General features: G+C 43.0%; 1 protein-coding gene across 2 annotated transcripts in view; it reads right to left on the reverse strand.

Annotated features, from left to right (window-relative positions):
* Window positions 1-16,208, reverse strand: part of RGS17 (regulator of G protein signaling 17) — a 142,231-nt gene that overhangs the window by 22,612 nt on the left and 103,411 nt on the right. For both annotated transcript variants that reach the window (XM_071212544.1, XM_058289700.1), the window contains exon 2: window positions 15,971-16,114. In XM_071212544.1, coding sequence (XP_071068645.1) covers window positions 15,971-16,089 — 119 coding nt within the window. In that variant the 5' untranslated portion in view covers window positions 16,090-16,114. The remainder of the gene's footprint in view (window positions 1-15,970; window positions 16,115-16,208) is intronic.

Raw genomic sequence — 16,208 nt, forward strand, 5'->3', positions numbered from 1 at the left:
AGTGAGGACGGATTCTCAGAGAGCAGCTCAAGGTTTTCGGTTTCCGCAGGTGGGTGCTGTGGACCTTGGGGTGTGTTTGTACCTTGGGGTAGCCTGGGAAACCTCAGTCTTCTAATTTGCTACGCACTTACGTGTTTTAGAAGAGATGCTTTAATTTCTGACAGTATCTCTGAGTAAGAGTGCTTCTCTGGAATCTGATATATTTCTAGTCATTATGGGAAAGTACAATATTCTGTGAAATTTCCAGGGAGAAATTAATGATGCTAAATGTATAAAATATGTGATTTTTTTGGTAAATCCTAAAAAGATCTTATTGAAATAGGGAGTTAATGTTCATTCTGCCAAGCTCTACCAAGTGTGTGTGTTTGTGTATATGTGTGTACACACTCACATGTAAGGTACTATAAAGAAACTAGAAAAAGTTGTCCTCTGATTAAATAATAAACTCCTTGAGACTTTCCTTGTTTTCCACACTGTTCCACAAACTGCCCCCACACAAAATACTAGTATACGTCATTTATGCACTAGCTTTGAAAAATCTGCTCTCCATTATGCCTTTGCTGTAGAGGCAATGGATTTGGAATTCACATGCATGAATCACAATTTTCTGAACATGAATCCTGGCTCTTATATCTGTTTCTGTAATATTTGCAAACATCCCAAATGCCACCATATTAGTTAGAATGATCATTATGAAATATTGGATTGTATTTACATGTTTCATTCCTACAGCTGGGTAAAACATGGACACACATTTGTATTAAAACCACTTATAGGAGACAGTCCATAAATGCTTAACTGTTCACCGTTTGTTCCATTCCTTGACCTGATCTTTGATCTAATATTGGACATAACTTTGCCCTGTAGAAAGAAATTGAGCTTTCACATTTGACCAACATTCCTGTAGACAATTGTCCTTTAGTATTGTTCTTAAAAGATGGTTTCAAGGTTTCAGCTGTGGCTTCAGGTATCAAGATCCAGTGACAAGGAATGCCATTTTGAGATGAAGAGAAATGAAGAAAATAGACAAGGAGAATTGACACTACACCGTTTGCCAGTTGTGTCTTAGGAATGATTAATGCTGGTCCCCAGTTCCCTTGGCCCTACTCTAAGGAAGAAGGGTTTTTGTTTTTTCAAGGTCATGAATTATTGAAAATATTTGTTCTAGATGAACATATCTTATATGTTTGAGAAAAGTGCTAAGAAGGAAAACACCAAACCTGTCAGCAGTGTGGGGTGGGGTGGAGACATGGGGTTTTCACTTTTCTTATTTTACCATTTTTGACGACTATTTCCCTGTCTTAAACAACAAAAGCCACAGAGAACAGAAAACATCTGCAATGCTCATTGAAGGAATCTTGATCAAAGCTTACATATTTTATGGAGAAAATGCCAATCATCTCTGCTGTCATAAGTTTTTAAGATCTTCTTAGAGATGATCTAGAAGGGTGAATTTGAAATGGGAAACACATTTGGTACATTTCAGACTAAGGACATGTGCAATATATGTGTGTGGGCATGGATCTTTTGTTTGTTTGTTTGTTTACAGGGGGCTTTGCATAATGGGGTGGGGAGAACATCACCTGCTGCCAATTATAGAGTTTTCCTAATAACTTATTATCATGGAAAACAAGTGTGGCTTATTTGGGAAGATAGTCTACGTTTATAAAAAAAAAACACCACTGGTTCTTAGAAAGAAACATTGAAACTGTTTTGCAGTGGCCATGGCAACTCTGCAAAAGAGGCAGATCATAAAATCATATATATTTACACAAAACTCAACCGAGGATCCAATAAGATGCTTAAATTTAATACAGTATGACATCAGGACTCCACGAGCAAACCACTGCACTGGTAAAGGCTGATACCATTCAATATGTTAATATTCTCACATTGTGACATCAATCTTTCCTTTTTAATTAACAGCTTCTACTTCAAATTTCCCCGTGCAAAAATGAAATCAATATCCTTCAGGTTCTGAAAAAGAGTTGGCAGGTTATTCTTCAAACGTTTCGCAACTGTCTTTCAAAACATCACGGTAAAACCCTACAGCTTTGTTCAGAAGTCAATGGCAATTTATAAATATGTATTGAACACCTGGTTTATACAATGTTGCCTGGGTTGAAGATACAAGATGAATAAGGCAAAAGGTCTGCTTCTGAGGAGCTCAGCCAGGTAAATACATGTCACATGGCATTATGAGAATGAAAATAGAGGCATGCACCTGGTGTTGCTTAGTCGCAGCATCTCTGCTTCTGCACAGGAGAATAGAGGAAGGCTTTGCGGAGAAGATAATGATTAACGGGGTTGAAAATGAGCAGGTGTTTGCCAGATGGACAGCTGGACAAAGGGAATTCCAAGCAGAGGGAAAAAAAAAATGTAGAGGCTGGGATTTGTAAAAAGGCATGGAATCACCGCAGGACAGAATGGGCAGATCAGATTTTTCAGGGTGGGAACAGGAAATCAGAACGGGCGGTGAGGTGTATAGCATGGAAGAGGCCAAGAAAACAATCAGGCGAACTCCAAATGCAGAATGTCCCTCCGTTAAAATGACTTTGGCCATTTACTCGGTCTTCCCATGCTTTATTTGCTCCATTAGGATTGTGGATAATGGGAGTGACTTATCCAGCCGGGACACAAAGCAAGAATGAGACCAAAAGGCAAATGACAACAAATGCTTCATTTGATGTAGGGCAAATGGGTTGCATATTAAAAACAACAACTCCAAGTTTACCAAAGAGCTTTGATTTTCAACCTGAGGAAGCGGAGACCATTGTACTTTGCCACTATTATAAACCGCTGGCTCGTACGTGACCTTCCTACTTTCTTCCTCACAACCGCCCTGTAAAGTAAGCAAGGGGTTTGTTATTAATCATTCCCACTTTATTTATGAGGAAACAATCACATCATACCCAGGACTAAAATGTATCAGGGCTAGGACTGCACAGAGATCTCTTGGCTTCTCCTCTCACGCTCATTTTCCCTATGCAATGCCGCTGCTCTGTACGTAGGGAGTGAAGCGAATTTTAAAAGAGTTAATGTTGTATTTTCACCTTTTCCGTGGTTTACAAAAATGCACAGCTCTTAACTGTTTGGAAGAGGTGAACCTCCTGTGTCAAACCGTGTACTGAGGGGAAGCAAAGCTAACGTGGGGAGAGGGGAGTGAAGAGAGGAAGAGAAAAACCCAACAGATGCCTCGTTTAGAAAAGAGGAGAAAGAGGCACCAGAAGGTAGGGCAGTAATCCTGGAACTTCTAGACTTTCAGACACATAAGTACTCAGGTTTAATCAAGCCTATGGCTTGAATCTCATTTCTTTCCATTTTCTGTTTTTGGATACACTTGGCTTTGGGTGGGGTATGTGTGGACGGGAATGTTGGTTGGACATTTATGTCCTGAAATGTTACGTAATTCTTGTCTAAAAAGAAACATTCCCCCAAAAGCCTTCCCTTACATTTTATAGCTAGGCATTCATATGTCATAAAACAAGTATTTTATTTAGCTTAAGCTTTTATTTCATAAACTTTTTAAACTTCTGGAGAGAAATAATTAGCTCTTAAAAATCTGTCCACTAGAGGGCTGTGCTGCCTTTTTGAAAAACATTGTTGCACTCAAATCAGAATAAAGTAAACTCAAAAAGCTTCTGGGAGTAATTACACATAACTTGGACAAAATTGATTCTTACATGTATGGAATTTTGGTAATTATATCCTTCTAAGGAATTTGAAAAGAGCCATTCAGCTTCTCCGTGCATATAATAAGTAAACATGAAGGCGGGACATTTAATCTTGGGAGGTGCACATACTTGCACCCACTTTTCCTTTCTGGTATTTAGAAAATGTTCTGGATACTCTCTGACCGAAAGTGATTTGATTTAGGAATATTTTAGTCTTAAAAAAGGCAGGCATAATCCTATTAACATTGTAGTTATCCTTTCCAATAACAAGCTGCTTTGCATTCTAGTATCTCTTGGGGTAATATGTACCTTAAGATATACATTCATTCTCAGAACAAATTAATTAGAAAAGATTTTCCATTTAGTTAAATATCCAAAGCTTCTTATTTGGCATAAACATGTTTGTTTTTTTCCTTAAAGGGAAGATAATGACAGGACTGAATGTTTAGCTGTATTTTATCTATACTCTATATGCTAATCATTAGAATCTTTTACTTGAGTTTTCAGTGCTGTGTGTTTTTCTGCATCTGCTTGCATTGTCAGGTGGCACTGGGAAACTGCATCTCTTTTTTGTTGCATCATCTTGCTGCGTCAGCTCTCCATGTATGCAACACCATCCTGGGTGGGTTGCGCTTTCTTCACGTTGCGCAGCTCTCCTTGAGGGGCGCACTCCTTGCACGTGGAGTTCCCCTACAAAGGGGTGCCCTTGTGTGGCATGGCACTCCTTGCATGTGGCAGCACTGCGCATAGATCAGTTCACCACATGGGTCAGGAGGCCCTGGGTATCGAACCCTGGACCCTCCATATGGTAGATGGACGCTCTATCAGTTGAGCCATGTCTGCTTCCCTTGAAATTCTATTTTAAGCCCTTTCTTTAACCCCCTGTAATTTCCCCTGTAAGTCAAAATTAAGTTAGTGGATGGCATGTAATCAGCAGAGTCTTTAAATGAATCAGTTACACTGGAGCTCAAGCTTCTGATTTTGGTTAATTTGTGTCCCTATCATAAAAAAGAATGAAAAATGTTAGAACTCTAGCAATTGCCATTCCTACGTATGTATGATCGCCACCAGCTTTACTCATCCATCCATCCATCCACCCACCCATCCATGCCCTGGTACTTCCCATTTACTGTATGAATATATATGCAATGAGAGAGGGGTCATCTTTGAGAAAAAATAGGATTGAAGGCAACAAACTTATCTGCAGGGAAAATGAACCCCTGTATATATTGAATCTACAACTGTCCAGGATTCCTATGACTGTGAGGTGAATTTCAAGAAATGCTTTGATTTATACCTGTGCTGAGTTGGGGAAGGAAGCTCAAAGACATAGGCGCGGTGATTCAGAATGCAGAAACAGGTCCTTATGTGACCTGACCACATAACTTGGAAAGAGAGCATTGCCAAGCCTACAGTGGTCAAATCCTACAAAGTCTTGTCAACTCCTTTTAACCTGAGACTTGCAAAGAGGGATCAGAAATAATACCCCTCAATAAAGGATTATTCAGGGGGTCCCTAGAATGTACTGAACATGCAACTTTTAATGTGAAACTAGACCACAGTTTACCAGTGAAGAAACTGAGGCTCAGAGAGATGAAGTAACTTGCCAAAGGTTGCCCAGTTAGATGTTAGGAGATTGAAACACCCGGGTTTGTCCAACTCCAGGGCCATTGTTTTTCCCTGCCCCCTACTGCCTCTTGAAATTAGGTTTCAAATGAGGAAGACATGCCATTATCCTTAAATATGGCAGGACTAAATGGTTTAGGATGAAACACATGGGGTTATTATTCCACTATTCCTTATGGAAATGGTTAATTAAAATGGTTCTCTACCTTTAAACTGTCTCTGTTGCTTTATATTAAAAAAATATGAATGGTAGAGATTTACTTTCTACTTAGAGACTGATGCTCTCATGTACATTAATATATAACATATTAAAATTTGAAACAAATACATGCCTTTCATAGCATTGGAAATGACAATATTTATAACATCCAATCAAGCAGAATCATTATATAATCAACTTCCTATTCCCCAAAAAACGGATTTTTAAAAAATGTTTATATCCATTTATTATTATTTCCTTGGAAAAATTTCCTGGATTGGCTGGGTAGGTCTTCAGAATTTTAAGGTAGTTGATACACATGACCAAATTTCAGGATTTACTTTTTAAATTTTTTTCCTTTTTTAAAAAAATCAGTTTTATTCACACACCATACAATCCATTGGAAGTAGACCATCAATCGCTCTCAGTAACCTCATCTTTGGAACTGGCTCTTCCCTATCTAACAAAGGAAAAGGAATGCTTGAAAATAGTGTAGGTTGTAGTAAGTCCATCACACCTAAACCCTGAGAGAAAATAGGCCAGGCCCAAGAAGTTATGAAGAATTTTTAATATGAGGGACAAAAATAAACAGTTAATACTAATTTCATTCAGAGAGAACACAACTGACATTTTATGGGTCAGGGCAGGGGTAGCAAAAATGTCATAACTATTTTTTGGCATGGTTATTAGGGATTTGGGGAGAAGCTCTAAAACGTGTCTGTGTAGCTAATAAATTTAACCTGGGTTTGGAAGTTGTCTTAGAAATTGAATAATTGCTCAATTTGGACTGTCACCGAGAAAGATCGTCATCTCCGCATCTTTGAATAGGGCCTCGCTCAGATTCTCCTTCAGCAGCTTTTCTTTATCTCCAAGTTCCTCCTCCGTGTGCACATTAAGGAGAAACAGTTCACCAATGGCCTCCTAGCTGACTCGCCCACGAGACATTTCCCCATTCCTATTGTATTGGGCCTCCATGGTGCATTCACAACAGTTATCCGCTCCTCTTCGTACAACTCTATTCTCTCACCTTCTGAGACACTCACTACTGAGTTTTGCACATTCTGGCTCAGACGGAGAGTCTTCTCCGCGTCCATGTTTGCACTCTTCCATTCCTCCTCCTTCAAGTCCTGCTCTTTCCGGTGGCTTCAGCCTTCAGCTACCTGCTCCTCACTGAGTGTTCTCCAGCCCGCTCTGCTCGCCTCTTCCTTTCGGCTGTCCCTGAAAGCAGTGACTCCAGATGGGCATATTTCTCTAAACTTGCCCTGCAAGCATCAAGCTCAGTGACACAAGGAACTCTTGAGTGCCTCAAACACAGCAAGAGAAGATGGAGCACATCATCTTGTTCTTGGCCTGAACAATCTCCTAGTCTAGTATCCTCTGGTTTGATGGGGTCGCCATCAACCCAGTCCCTCAAGCCAGCAACGTGGAGCTATCTTTCCCTCCTCGCTCTCATCTATGGCTAATTCTTGCTGGTACATTCCTAATATTTTCTTGACTCTGTCATTCTCTGCATTCCTTTTACCATCTCTTTAATCTGGGGCCCCAATATCTCTCACTGAGGCTATTAAAAAGTCTAACATCCCCCTTTGCATTTCCTCTCATCCTTCTCCAATACATCCTTCCACTGCCTTCAGAGGGAGATACTTAAAACATAAAATGGACTTTTTCCTTCCCTGCGTAATAATCCTTACCATGACCTATCTCCTAAAAGGAGTGGAAAGTCCTAAATCCTGATACAGCATAAAAGGCATTTCATTATTTGTTATTGCTTATCTCTCTAGTTTTCTATTTTGACTTTACATTCCAGCAATATTAAATAATTTTAATGCTCCCTCACTGAATCCTTGCCCTTGACTCTTAACTACTACTGCGATTACTAGTACTATTAATTTCTAACACTATTACACATACCTGGGAGCATGCAGGAAGATGATACATTAAAAGAAATCTGGCGGTGCCTTAATAAGCATTTTGAGGTGGTGCCTCATAATTCTCTCAATGCCTGGGAAAAGTGCCTCTAATCCTGAAGAGAATTTTTGTGACCCAAATTTCCATATTTTGGAACATCTGCTCCATGAGCAATTCATTCATCCATTCAACAAATGTTAATCGGACACCTACTATGGGCCAAAAAAATACACAGGAGCCAAAAGATCCTTACGACGCTGCGAAAGCACGAAACTTGAGTATGTGTTGGGGAAAAGACCTAGGGGTAACTGACCAACAGGAACTTCTGTGACTTCACCTATAAAACCCACACACTGAGGTTAACCTGGGGGAAGACGATGCGCCACATAGGAGGAGAGCTGGTCAGCATGAGATCCAGTGCAGCGGGTCAGCAGTTGACCTCTGACCTTCCGTGCGTCCAGCTCTGTCCAACAGAGGGAGGTGTGGTCACTGGGTGTGAATAGCACCATCCCATTGTCCCATGGTTCCCAAAGCTCTGCCCCATCCACGTGCAGATGAGTCAGCCTGAACTCCTCAGAGCTGACTGAGGGTCTGGGCCCAGGGGCCGCCATGTCCAGCCTCTTGCAGGGCCCTTCCCAGAATGCACTGCCCAGGCTTCTTCAGCACAGCGAGGCTTCCCTTGCACAGACCCTCCCGCTCTGAGGCACTCGGCTGTTTCCTTCTCCATGGCCAGTAGTAACGGGCCCCCCCCCGTTCTCCCGGGCACTGTTCCTTCAGGGCTGCGCTCACAGAGGCTGTCCCTTCCACTGCCATCACAGGACCGGGGGATTGCCTTTCTCCTCTGCTTCCACTGCAGCTTGGCCATCTGACCTTCCCTCCTCTGCCTCCCCTTGCCCTCGTATGCTCTGTGCTTCCTCGCCAGGCCTTTTGCAATGTGGACCCTTCCCCTCCCTCTTGCCCTCTGCCTCAGGGGGATCGTACCACAGGTGGCCCCGTACATCCAGCAGAATGGGCTGCTGAGCTCGCGGCCACCGGCAGCGAGTGGCCCTACGTGCCGGGCTGGCACACACCTCCTCTGACCTAACTTGGCCTTCTCTCTCCTGCTCCTTTCTGCTTCACTGTTCTTCTTCCCAGTGCCAAACTAAAACTGGGCATCACAGTTCATCAGATTTATTTTGTCTCCTTCCCAGCCTTCTTTCCATGGATGATCTATTTAACTGTAAAATTACTCTTAGAAAAATGCACCTTTACAGTAAACAGGGTCAAAAAAGGTACCTATGGAAACGCTTTCCATGGAAAAGGGCAGTTCAGACTGGGGCAAATTCAAAACCTATAGCACTCTACTCATAGGTAACAAACATTTGGCAGGGGCAGATAAGCTCATCTAGAGGGTGACCGGGGCGCGGGTAAAGCGAAGTGCTCACATCCAGATTCCAACTGCTTGTGGAAACTTTCTTCCCTGTCATTGTTGAGGAGGGAAGAACCTGCCAAAACTGATGGCGCACAACCACAAGGCACGTAACGCATTCAATGGGAGAATGAATGAATGGCTTATAGTAGGTCCACGGTCCTAGGACCTAATCTTATTATTTTTTTTACTTTTTTTTTTTGGAGGTGCCGGAGATCGAACCCAGGACCCTGTACATGTGAAGCAGGTGCTCAACCACCACGCTACACCGGCTCCACTCGTGCCTACCCTTTGTGTCTGGGACTATGGCCTGGAAAATCAGGGTTCATTTGGGCAGGTGTCTTTCCATCATGTGAGTGCCAACATTCATATTCTTCATCGAAAATGTTGCCCACGCCACGGCGAGATGAAATTTCGAGGCTGGAATTCTTGGTGATATTTATGATGCTCTGATCACAGATCCTTTGGAAATCCCGTGCAGAGTCAAGTTTCTCCACAGAAATGCCTGATGCTACCACGTGAGGTGAAACAGCTGTCTGAGGCTGACAGGTACAGAAAACGTTATTTATTCAGAGGGTCTCAGGTGAAACGGTTCGCCTGGCATGTATGAGCAGTTTTCATTTTCCGGTATGGCTTCTTCGCCATACACATGAATTTTCTTTTGTTTTCCTTTTCAAAAAATGTTCTTTGATTTTTAAAGAGGACTTCTTAGTATCTCCATGGACTGGTCGCTGGTGTCTGATAGTGTAAAGTAGTATGTTATTTTTTAAATTTTTTGTTTTTTTTTGTGGTACCAGGCTGGGGATTGAACCCGGAACCTCATGTGTGGGAAGCCGGCGCTCAACCACTGCACCGCATTGGCTCCCTGAGCTGGATTTTCCGTTTGTTTTGCTTGTTGACTGTTTGTTTTTAGGAGGCACTGGGAACTGAACCCAGGACCTCCCATGTGGGAAGTGGGAGCTCACCCACTTGAGCCACCTCCACTCCCAGGATGTTATTTTTCAATGGTTTTGAATTATAGATGTTGTGGTACCTGTTAAACATGGGGACAAGGACAAAAGAAACATGTTTATGAAATGCCTAGCATTTACTTAGCCCTGGGTGATGGCCTGGGAACCCCGAGAACCAGTGGGTTCAAAAGGTAGACGACTTTATCTTTCAGAGGTCCAGTGCCTTTACTGAATTCAGCCCTGACCAATCTTTCCTGAGAAGAACAAAGAGCCCAGTGCAACGGGCCCAAGCTTGTAGGAAACGCCCAGAAGGACACGTGACTGTGAATTCAATCTGAGAAGTTATATTTGATATATGTTTTGAAGAGTTTGCAAACTAGGAAGCTTCATAAATGGGTCTTCTCTAACCTGGAAAGGAAAAGTTGGCAGTTTCATGCTAAAGTAGAAGCAACCATGAACTGGAAATTGAGAGACTTGCATTTTAGCCCTTCCTTGATGGCTAATGAGCCTACGGGCAGTTGGAAAGCCAGTTTCCTCATTCGGAAAATTAGAAATAGCTTTTCCCAAAGTTTTTTTTTTAGCAAGGTCAATTTTTTTTTTCTTCCTACAAAAACTTATACCTAAGTCTAAGATGTAAAAAAATCTAAAGACAGACCATTCATCTGGAATTGCACATGGACAGCCCAGAGCTGTGGCCGGTGATATTCTGTCCTTCAACCCACAACCAACACTTCCCACCACCCAGTCCCAAGCAGGGGCCAAGGTGAACTTTTTGGAGAGGTGATGACTGAGGTCTCTCAAGTGCTCACTTTATGACTAAACATAAACCTGTCTTATGTGAAAGGAGACTGCTAGAGGCCTCCGGGTATTAAAGGAAGGATCAGCGGAGCAGATGAGGCTCAAGTGGTTGAGCACCTGCCTCCCACTCGGGAGGTTCTGGGTTCAGTTCCTGACGCTTCCTGAAAAACAAAACAAACAACAAGCAAAACAAACAAAAAGACCAACTCAGGGGAGCCGATGTGGCTCAGTGGCTGAGCACCAGCTTCCCACATACGAGGTCCTGAGTTCAATCTCCTGCTCCTGGTAGCTCAAAAAAAAAATGAGGGAAGCAGACGTGACTCAACTGATAGACTGTCCGCCTACCATATGGAGGGTCCAGGGTTCGATATCCAGGGCCTCCTGACCCATGTGGTAAGCTGGCCCACGTGCGCAAGGAGTGCCATGCCACACAGGGGCGCCCCTGAGTAGGGGTGCCCCATGCGCAAGGGGTGCACCCCGCAAGGAGAGCCGCCCCGTGTGAAATAAGCGCAGCCCGCCCAGGAGTGGCGCTGCACACACGGAGAGCTGACGCGGCAAGATGACACAGCAAAAAAGAAATGTAGTTTCCCTGTGCCACCTCATAATACAACTGGATGCAGAAGAATACACAGCAAATGGACACAGAGAACAGACAATGGAGGGGAAGGAGAGAGAAATAAATAAAATGAATCTTAAAAAAAAAAAAGAAAGAAAGAAAATGATCAACACCTAAAGATTTCATCTGAAAAAATATTCTGGGTTCTTTTAATGTTACCTCTGATGCTACGTGAGAGTTAGTGGGCAATTTGGACATGAGCTTCCAGATCAAGATACACGGTGGAAGCTCTGCTTTCTTATTTCCTTCTGACATGCCTCATGCTTGTGAGAACACAGCTACGAGCCCTGGAGCCAGCTCTCTGACCATTTTGTCCCAGTCCACGGCCATCGGTGAGAAACCTGCATTCTTCTCGAGAGGTTCCTTTCTCTGGAGAAGGGAAGAAGGCTGCTCCCTGAAGAGCCAAGGCATTCAATTTGAATCTGGATGGGAGAGGACTATTAACCTGTGCACAAACGGCCCTGACCAAACCCTCTCTTTGCCTGGTGAGAACAGCCGAGCTGTCTGTTGATGGAAGACAAGTGAACAGGGCTACACCTCCTGCTCTTGTTTTCTCTTTTTGAAGTGGAGAAGTGGAGGGCGGAGAGGAGAGGCAGGCAATGGGAGACTGATTTGGGGAAGGAAGAGGCTCCTAACAGTCTAACTGGTCTTTGTGCAACATATCCAAACGTTTTAGATTTGTGAAGAACTCTGTGGAAATATGTACACTTTCTTTCCACAAAATAATGAGCAATGGACATTTTATAAAGACAGGAATAACTGAAAACTAGGAGAAGAGCTGACAATGAAATATGAATCAGAAACACAAAACTGGGGGATATTATTTGGTTTAAATTTTTTTCATAAAAGGAAGTATATCGTATGAAAGAAAAGAGACAAAGAACTATATTGTTTGACTCCATCTGTATAAAATGGAAACAAATTTATAGAGGCGAAATAGATGAACAATTATGTACAGCAGGGGAAAGAGAGGGATTGAGCAGTGACTGCTAAGGGGTAGCAGGTGTTTCTTTTTGGGGTAATGAACATGCTCTAATATTGATTGCTCTGATGAATGCCCAGCTCGGTGATTATACCAAATGCCTTACATTTTAGATGGATTGTATGGTTTATGAATATGTTTTAATAAAATTGAATAAAAATTTTTCCATCTCATACCCATAATATGAAGTTGAGGTGAGGTTTTTATATTTATTACTAGATACAAAAAATAATTTGGCTAGTGCCCCATTTCCTTAAATGGAAATATGAACACATAACAACTGCTCCTACTTCATACTTGGATTCTCATTTTTTAGTCCATAAATCACATTTTTTAGTGCTTCTTTTTGTTCTGCTCCTTTGACCTAGCCTGGAAATTTTGAAGAACATTTCTTCCTTTCCTTTTCATTCCATAAGCCTTACAAATATATTTTTTCTTAAACCCAAAGTGTAAAAATAATGTTATTTTAAAAATGCGTGTGTAGGGAGCAGGTGTGGCTCAGTGGTTGAGCACTTGCTTCCCATGTGTGAGGTCCTGGGTTCAATCTCTGATGCCTCCTTAAAAAAAATGCATGTATAAAGGACATTTTTATCTGCAGTGAGAAAACACAGTCAATTAAAATCTATAGTTCAAGATGATTTTACTCTCATCCTTTTTTAGCTGTTGTTTATCCTAGGTATCACCTATTATTTAACCTACATGGGAAGAATTGTAAATTTATAAACTGTACATTTTACGGCCAAGGCTCGGGCATCCATCACTTGATGCTAATAAATGCTGTTCCTGACAACGAGTTTAGAATTAATAGAATACTAAAGCACCATGCACTTAGGGCTCAAGACATATGTCATCCTAGCAGCATGGAGACTTATCGCAGGTTCCAAAATCTGTTTTGTTTTGTTTTTTTGAGGTACCAGGGTTGAGGACTGAACCCAGGACCTTGTGTGTGGGAAGCTGGCACTCAGCCACTGAGCCACATCGGCTCTCATGAGTTGGGTTTTTCATTGTTGTTGTTTATTTTTGTCTTTTTCAGGAGGCACCGGGGGAGGTGAGCGCTCATCCACTTAAACCACACCCGCTCCCCCAAAATCTATTTTGTGCTCAGTTCGTAGTCTGTATTCTGTGATAATCTGATGCTTATAAGCTAATGTTCAATGTTTTTTATGCATATTTTTAAAACCAATAAAAGCAAGTCTCAACAATATCTATCAAGCAAGTATAGTGCAACAAAAACTTCCGTGTTCTGCCTATTTTGATGTCTTAATCCAGAAGAAATTCAGAAATAAGCAGGTAAATAAGATCCTCTGTTGATTACTGGAACACAGCATAGAGCAAGTAAGAAATAGAAGCCTAACCCTTGTGGATTTGCCATGATTTATACAGAAATTTTAAAACATAGCATTCTTCCCGAGGAAATTTTTGTACTATAACTGAAAGCTGGTCTTTTTGTATGTCATTTCAAGTCTGCTTCTCTCTAAAGAGATTTTATTTTTCCGCTACAAGATGTTCCAGAGCCCAGTGGCTTAATTCTTTTTAAGTGCTTTAATGTTTTTAGCTCTTTATGTGTATTATCACGTTTAATCTTTACAACAACCTCATGAAGTAGGGCTTTATTGTCATTTGACAGATGAGGACATGGAGGACCACAGAAGTCAAGTAACTTGCTCAAGGTCACACAGGTAGTGGCAGGTCCAGGCGGTCTGACTCCAGAAGCACTGCATTACGCCACCGCACTTTACATGGATTAAGACCAAGAGCTTGATGATCCCTTGAGGAGAGATACATGAAAGCTACGCAACGCTGGAGGAAGTAGTTGCCTCCTCTAGAACTCCATTTCCTCCATCTGTAACGGCTATGGTTTAAGAATGAAAGAAAATGAATCATCATGCATGACTTTCCCTAACAAAGACTCAACCGGGAGGCAATGCTGGTATTTATAAGCCCTTCTGTATAATGACAGCACCTGATGGCTTTCTGGAGATGTAGTTTTCTAGAGGGGACTAGAGCTTGTCCATCAGCGAGGATGGCATGATGACACACCACGTCTTCTTCTATTTTGGCCATGATGATACAACATTATGCCACCATAACATAAAAAAAACCCCATAGATGTTAGGAAACTGTCGGGGTCATACACAAGAAGATGATTCATGCCTCAGGGCCTTTCTTTAAGGTCTTGAAAGAGGTCGGGGAGATCCAAAAGACCTCTGGCTAGTCCAGAAGATCCTCTACGGAGAATGTATGGTGAATTCTAGGAAAGCTGTAGGGAAGTTCTATTAAGTCCAGCAACCCCCTGGGGAATCTCACCTGCGTAAATCTTGGGGAGCTGGGACCTACCTGCTTTCTTATTGAAAGGCATTTTGGGAATTTAGAACTGGAGCAGTACTTGGAGGTGCCCGAATCACAGCTCTAGAAAGGACCTTGGAAATCAGCTCGGCCAACTCTTTACTATTTTGCGAGCGAGGAAACCCCAGGGGTTAAGACTTTGCAGTGTCCCACTGCCTGTCAGTGATAAAACTGAGGGAAAAAGTAGGCTCTTGGGCTCTAATTTCAGAACTTTTCATGAACTGAGTTGCCCTACAAACCAGGCATAGCCCTCTCCTCCTTGATTTTGGTCTGTGAGTCTGCGGTCCTTTCTCTCTGTGCTTCCTGGGAGGATTCTGGGGCTGAGCTTGCCCTCTGACCCACAGTCACCAGGCTGCATGCGTGAGGGGTCAACACCCGTGAAAGAGCCCACAGCTGGAAAACGACCTTCCAGATATGATCTAATGTTCTCGTATAGCCTGTAACTCCGGGGAGGATTGTTTATTGTTAACTACATATATGCCCGTGATTGTATTTTTATCCATATCTTGAATAAGCGTGGATGGAGAAGAACATGATATAAAACATGTTTTCATTCTTTACCTTACTATCAATTTAAATGTAGATGCTGAGGAAAAATATTTTGCTTGTGGAACCCTTTGCATTAAACCAGTGATAGTCTTCAATAATTCCTACTTGCAAAGGAAAAAAAAAGACATGTTGAGACGGTTCTCGGATCCCCCAAACCCATAAAAGTTCCCTCTGTGTTACTGTGTGCAGGAGGGGCACCCCTCTGCAGTACCTAGTACAGGTGTGGCCCCCCTCTGTATTACCTTTGCAGGTGTAGCCCCTCTCTGTATCACCTAGTGCAATATGGCCCCCCTCTGTATCACCTAGTGAAGGTGTGGCCCCTCTGTATCACCCAAAGCAGGTGTGGTCCCCCTCAGTCTCATCTAGTGCAGGTGTGACCCCCTGTGTCACCCAGTGCAGCTGTGACCCCTCTGTATCACCTAGTGCAGGTGTGACTCCTCTGTATCACCTAGTGCAGGTGTGGCCCCCTATGTCACCCAGTGCAGGTGTGACCCCTCTGTATCACCTAGTACAGGTGTGACCCCTCTGTATCACCCAGTGCAGGTGTGACCCCTCTGTACCACCTAGTGCAGGTGTGGCCCCCTGTATCACCTAGTGCAGGTGTGACCCCTCTGTATCACCTAGTGCAGGTGTGACTCCTCTGTATCACCTAGTGCAGGTGTGGCCCCCTATGTCACCCAGTGCAGGTGTGACCCCTCTGTATCACCCAGTGCAGGTGTGACCCCTCTGTATCACCTAGTACAGGTGTGGCCCCCTATGTCACGCAGTGCAGGTGTGACCCCTCTGTATCACCCAGTGCAGGTGTGGCCCCTCTGTATCATCTAGTGCAGGTGTGGCCCCCTATGTCACCCAGTGCAGGCGTGGCCGCCTGTGCCACCCAGTGCAGGTGCGGCATCACACACAACGGCACATACCAGGAGCAGCTGCAGCAGCAGCACCAGCAAAAGCAGCAGGTGTTGTTGGGCCTCTGGTTTCCTGGAGCTTGAGACACAGCGGGTGCTCCTTCATTTTGTACCTGCTGCCTTTTTCTCATTTCAGCCACTTCAGGACCCAATCGGCTGGAAGAAGCAAGAAAAGAATGCGGGGTAAACATGAATATAAATTGCCTATACTGAAGGAAGCATCATTTAATTAAGAAGGGGGAAGAGTTTA

The sequence above is a fragment of the Dasypus novemcinctus genome, chromosome 28 (assembly GCF_030445035.2).
Source record: "Dasypus novemcinctus isolate mDasNov1 chromosome 28, mDasNov1.1.hap2, whole genome shotgun sequence".
Classification (NCBI taxonomy): Eukaryota; Metazoa; Chordata; class Mammalia; order Cingulata; family Dasypodidae; genus Dasypus; species Dasypus novemcinctus.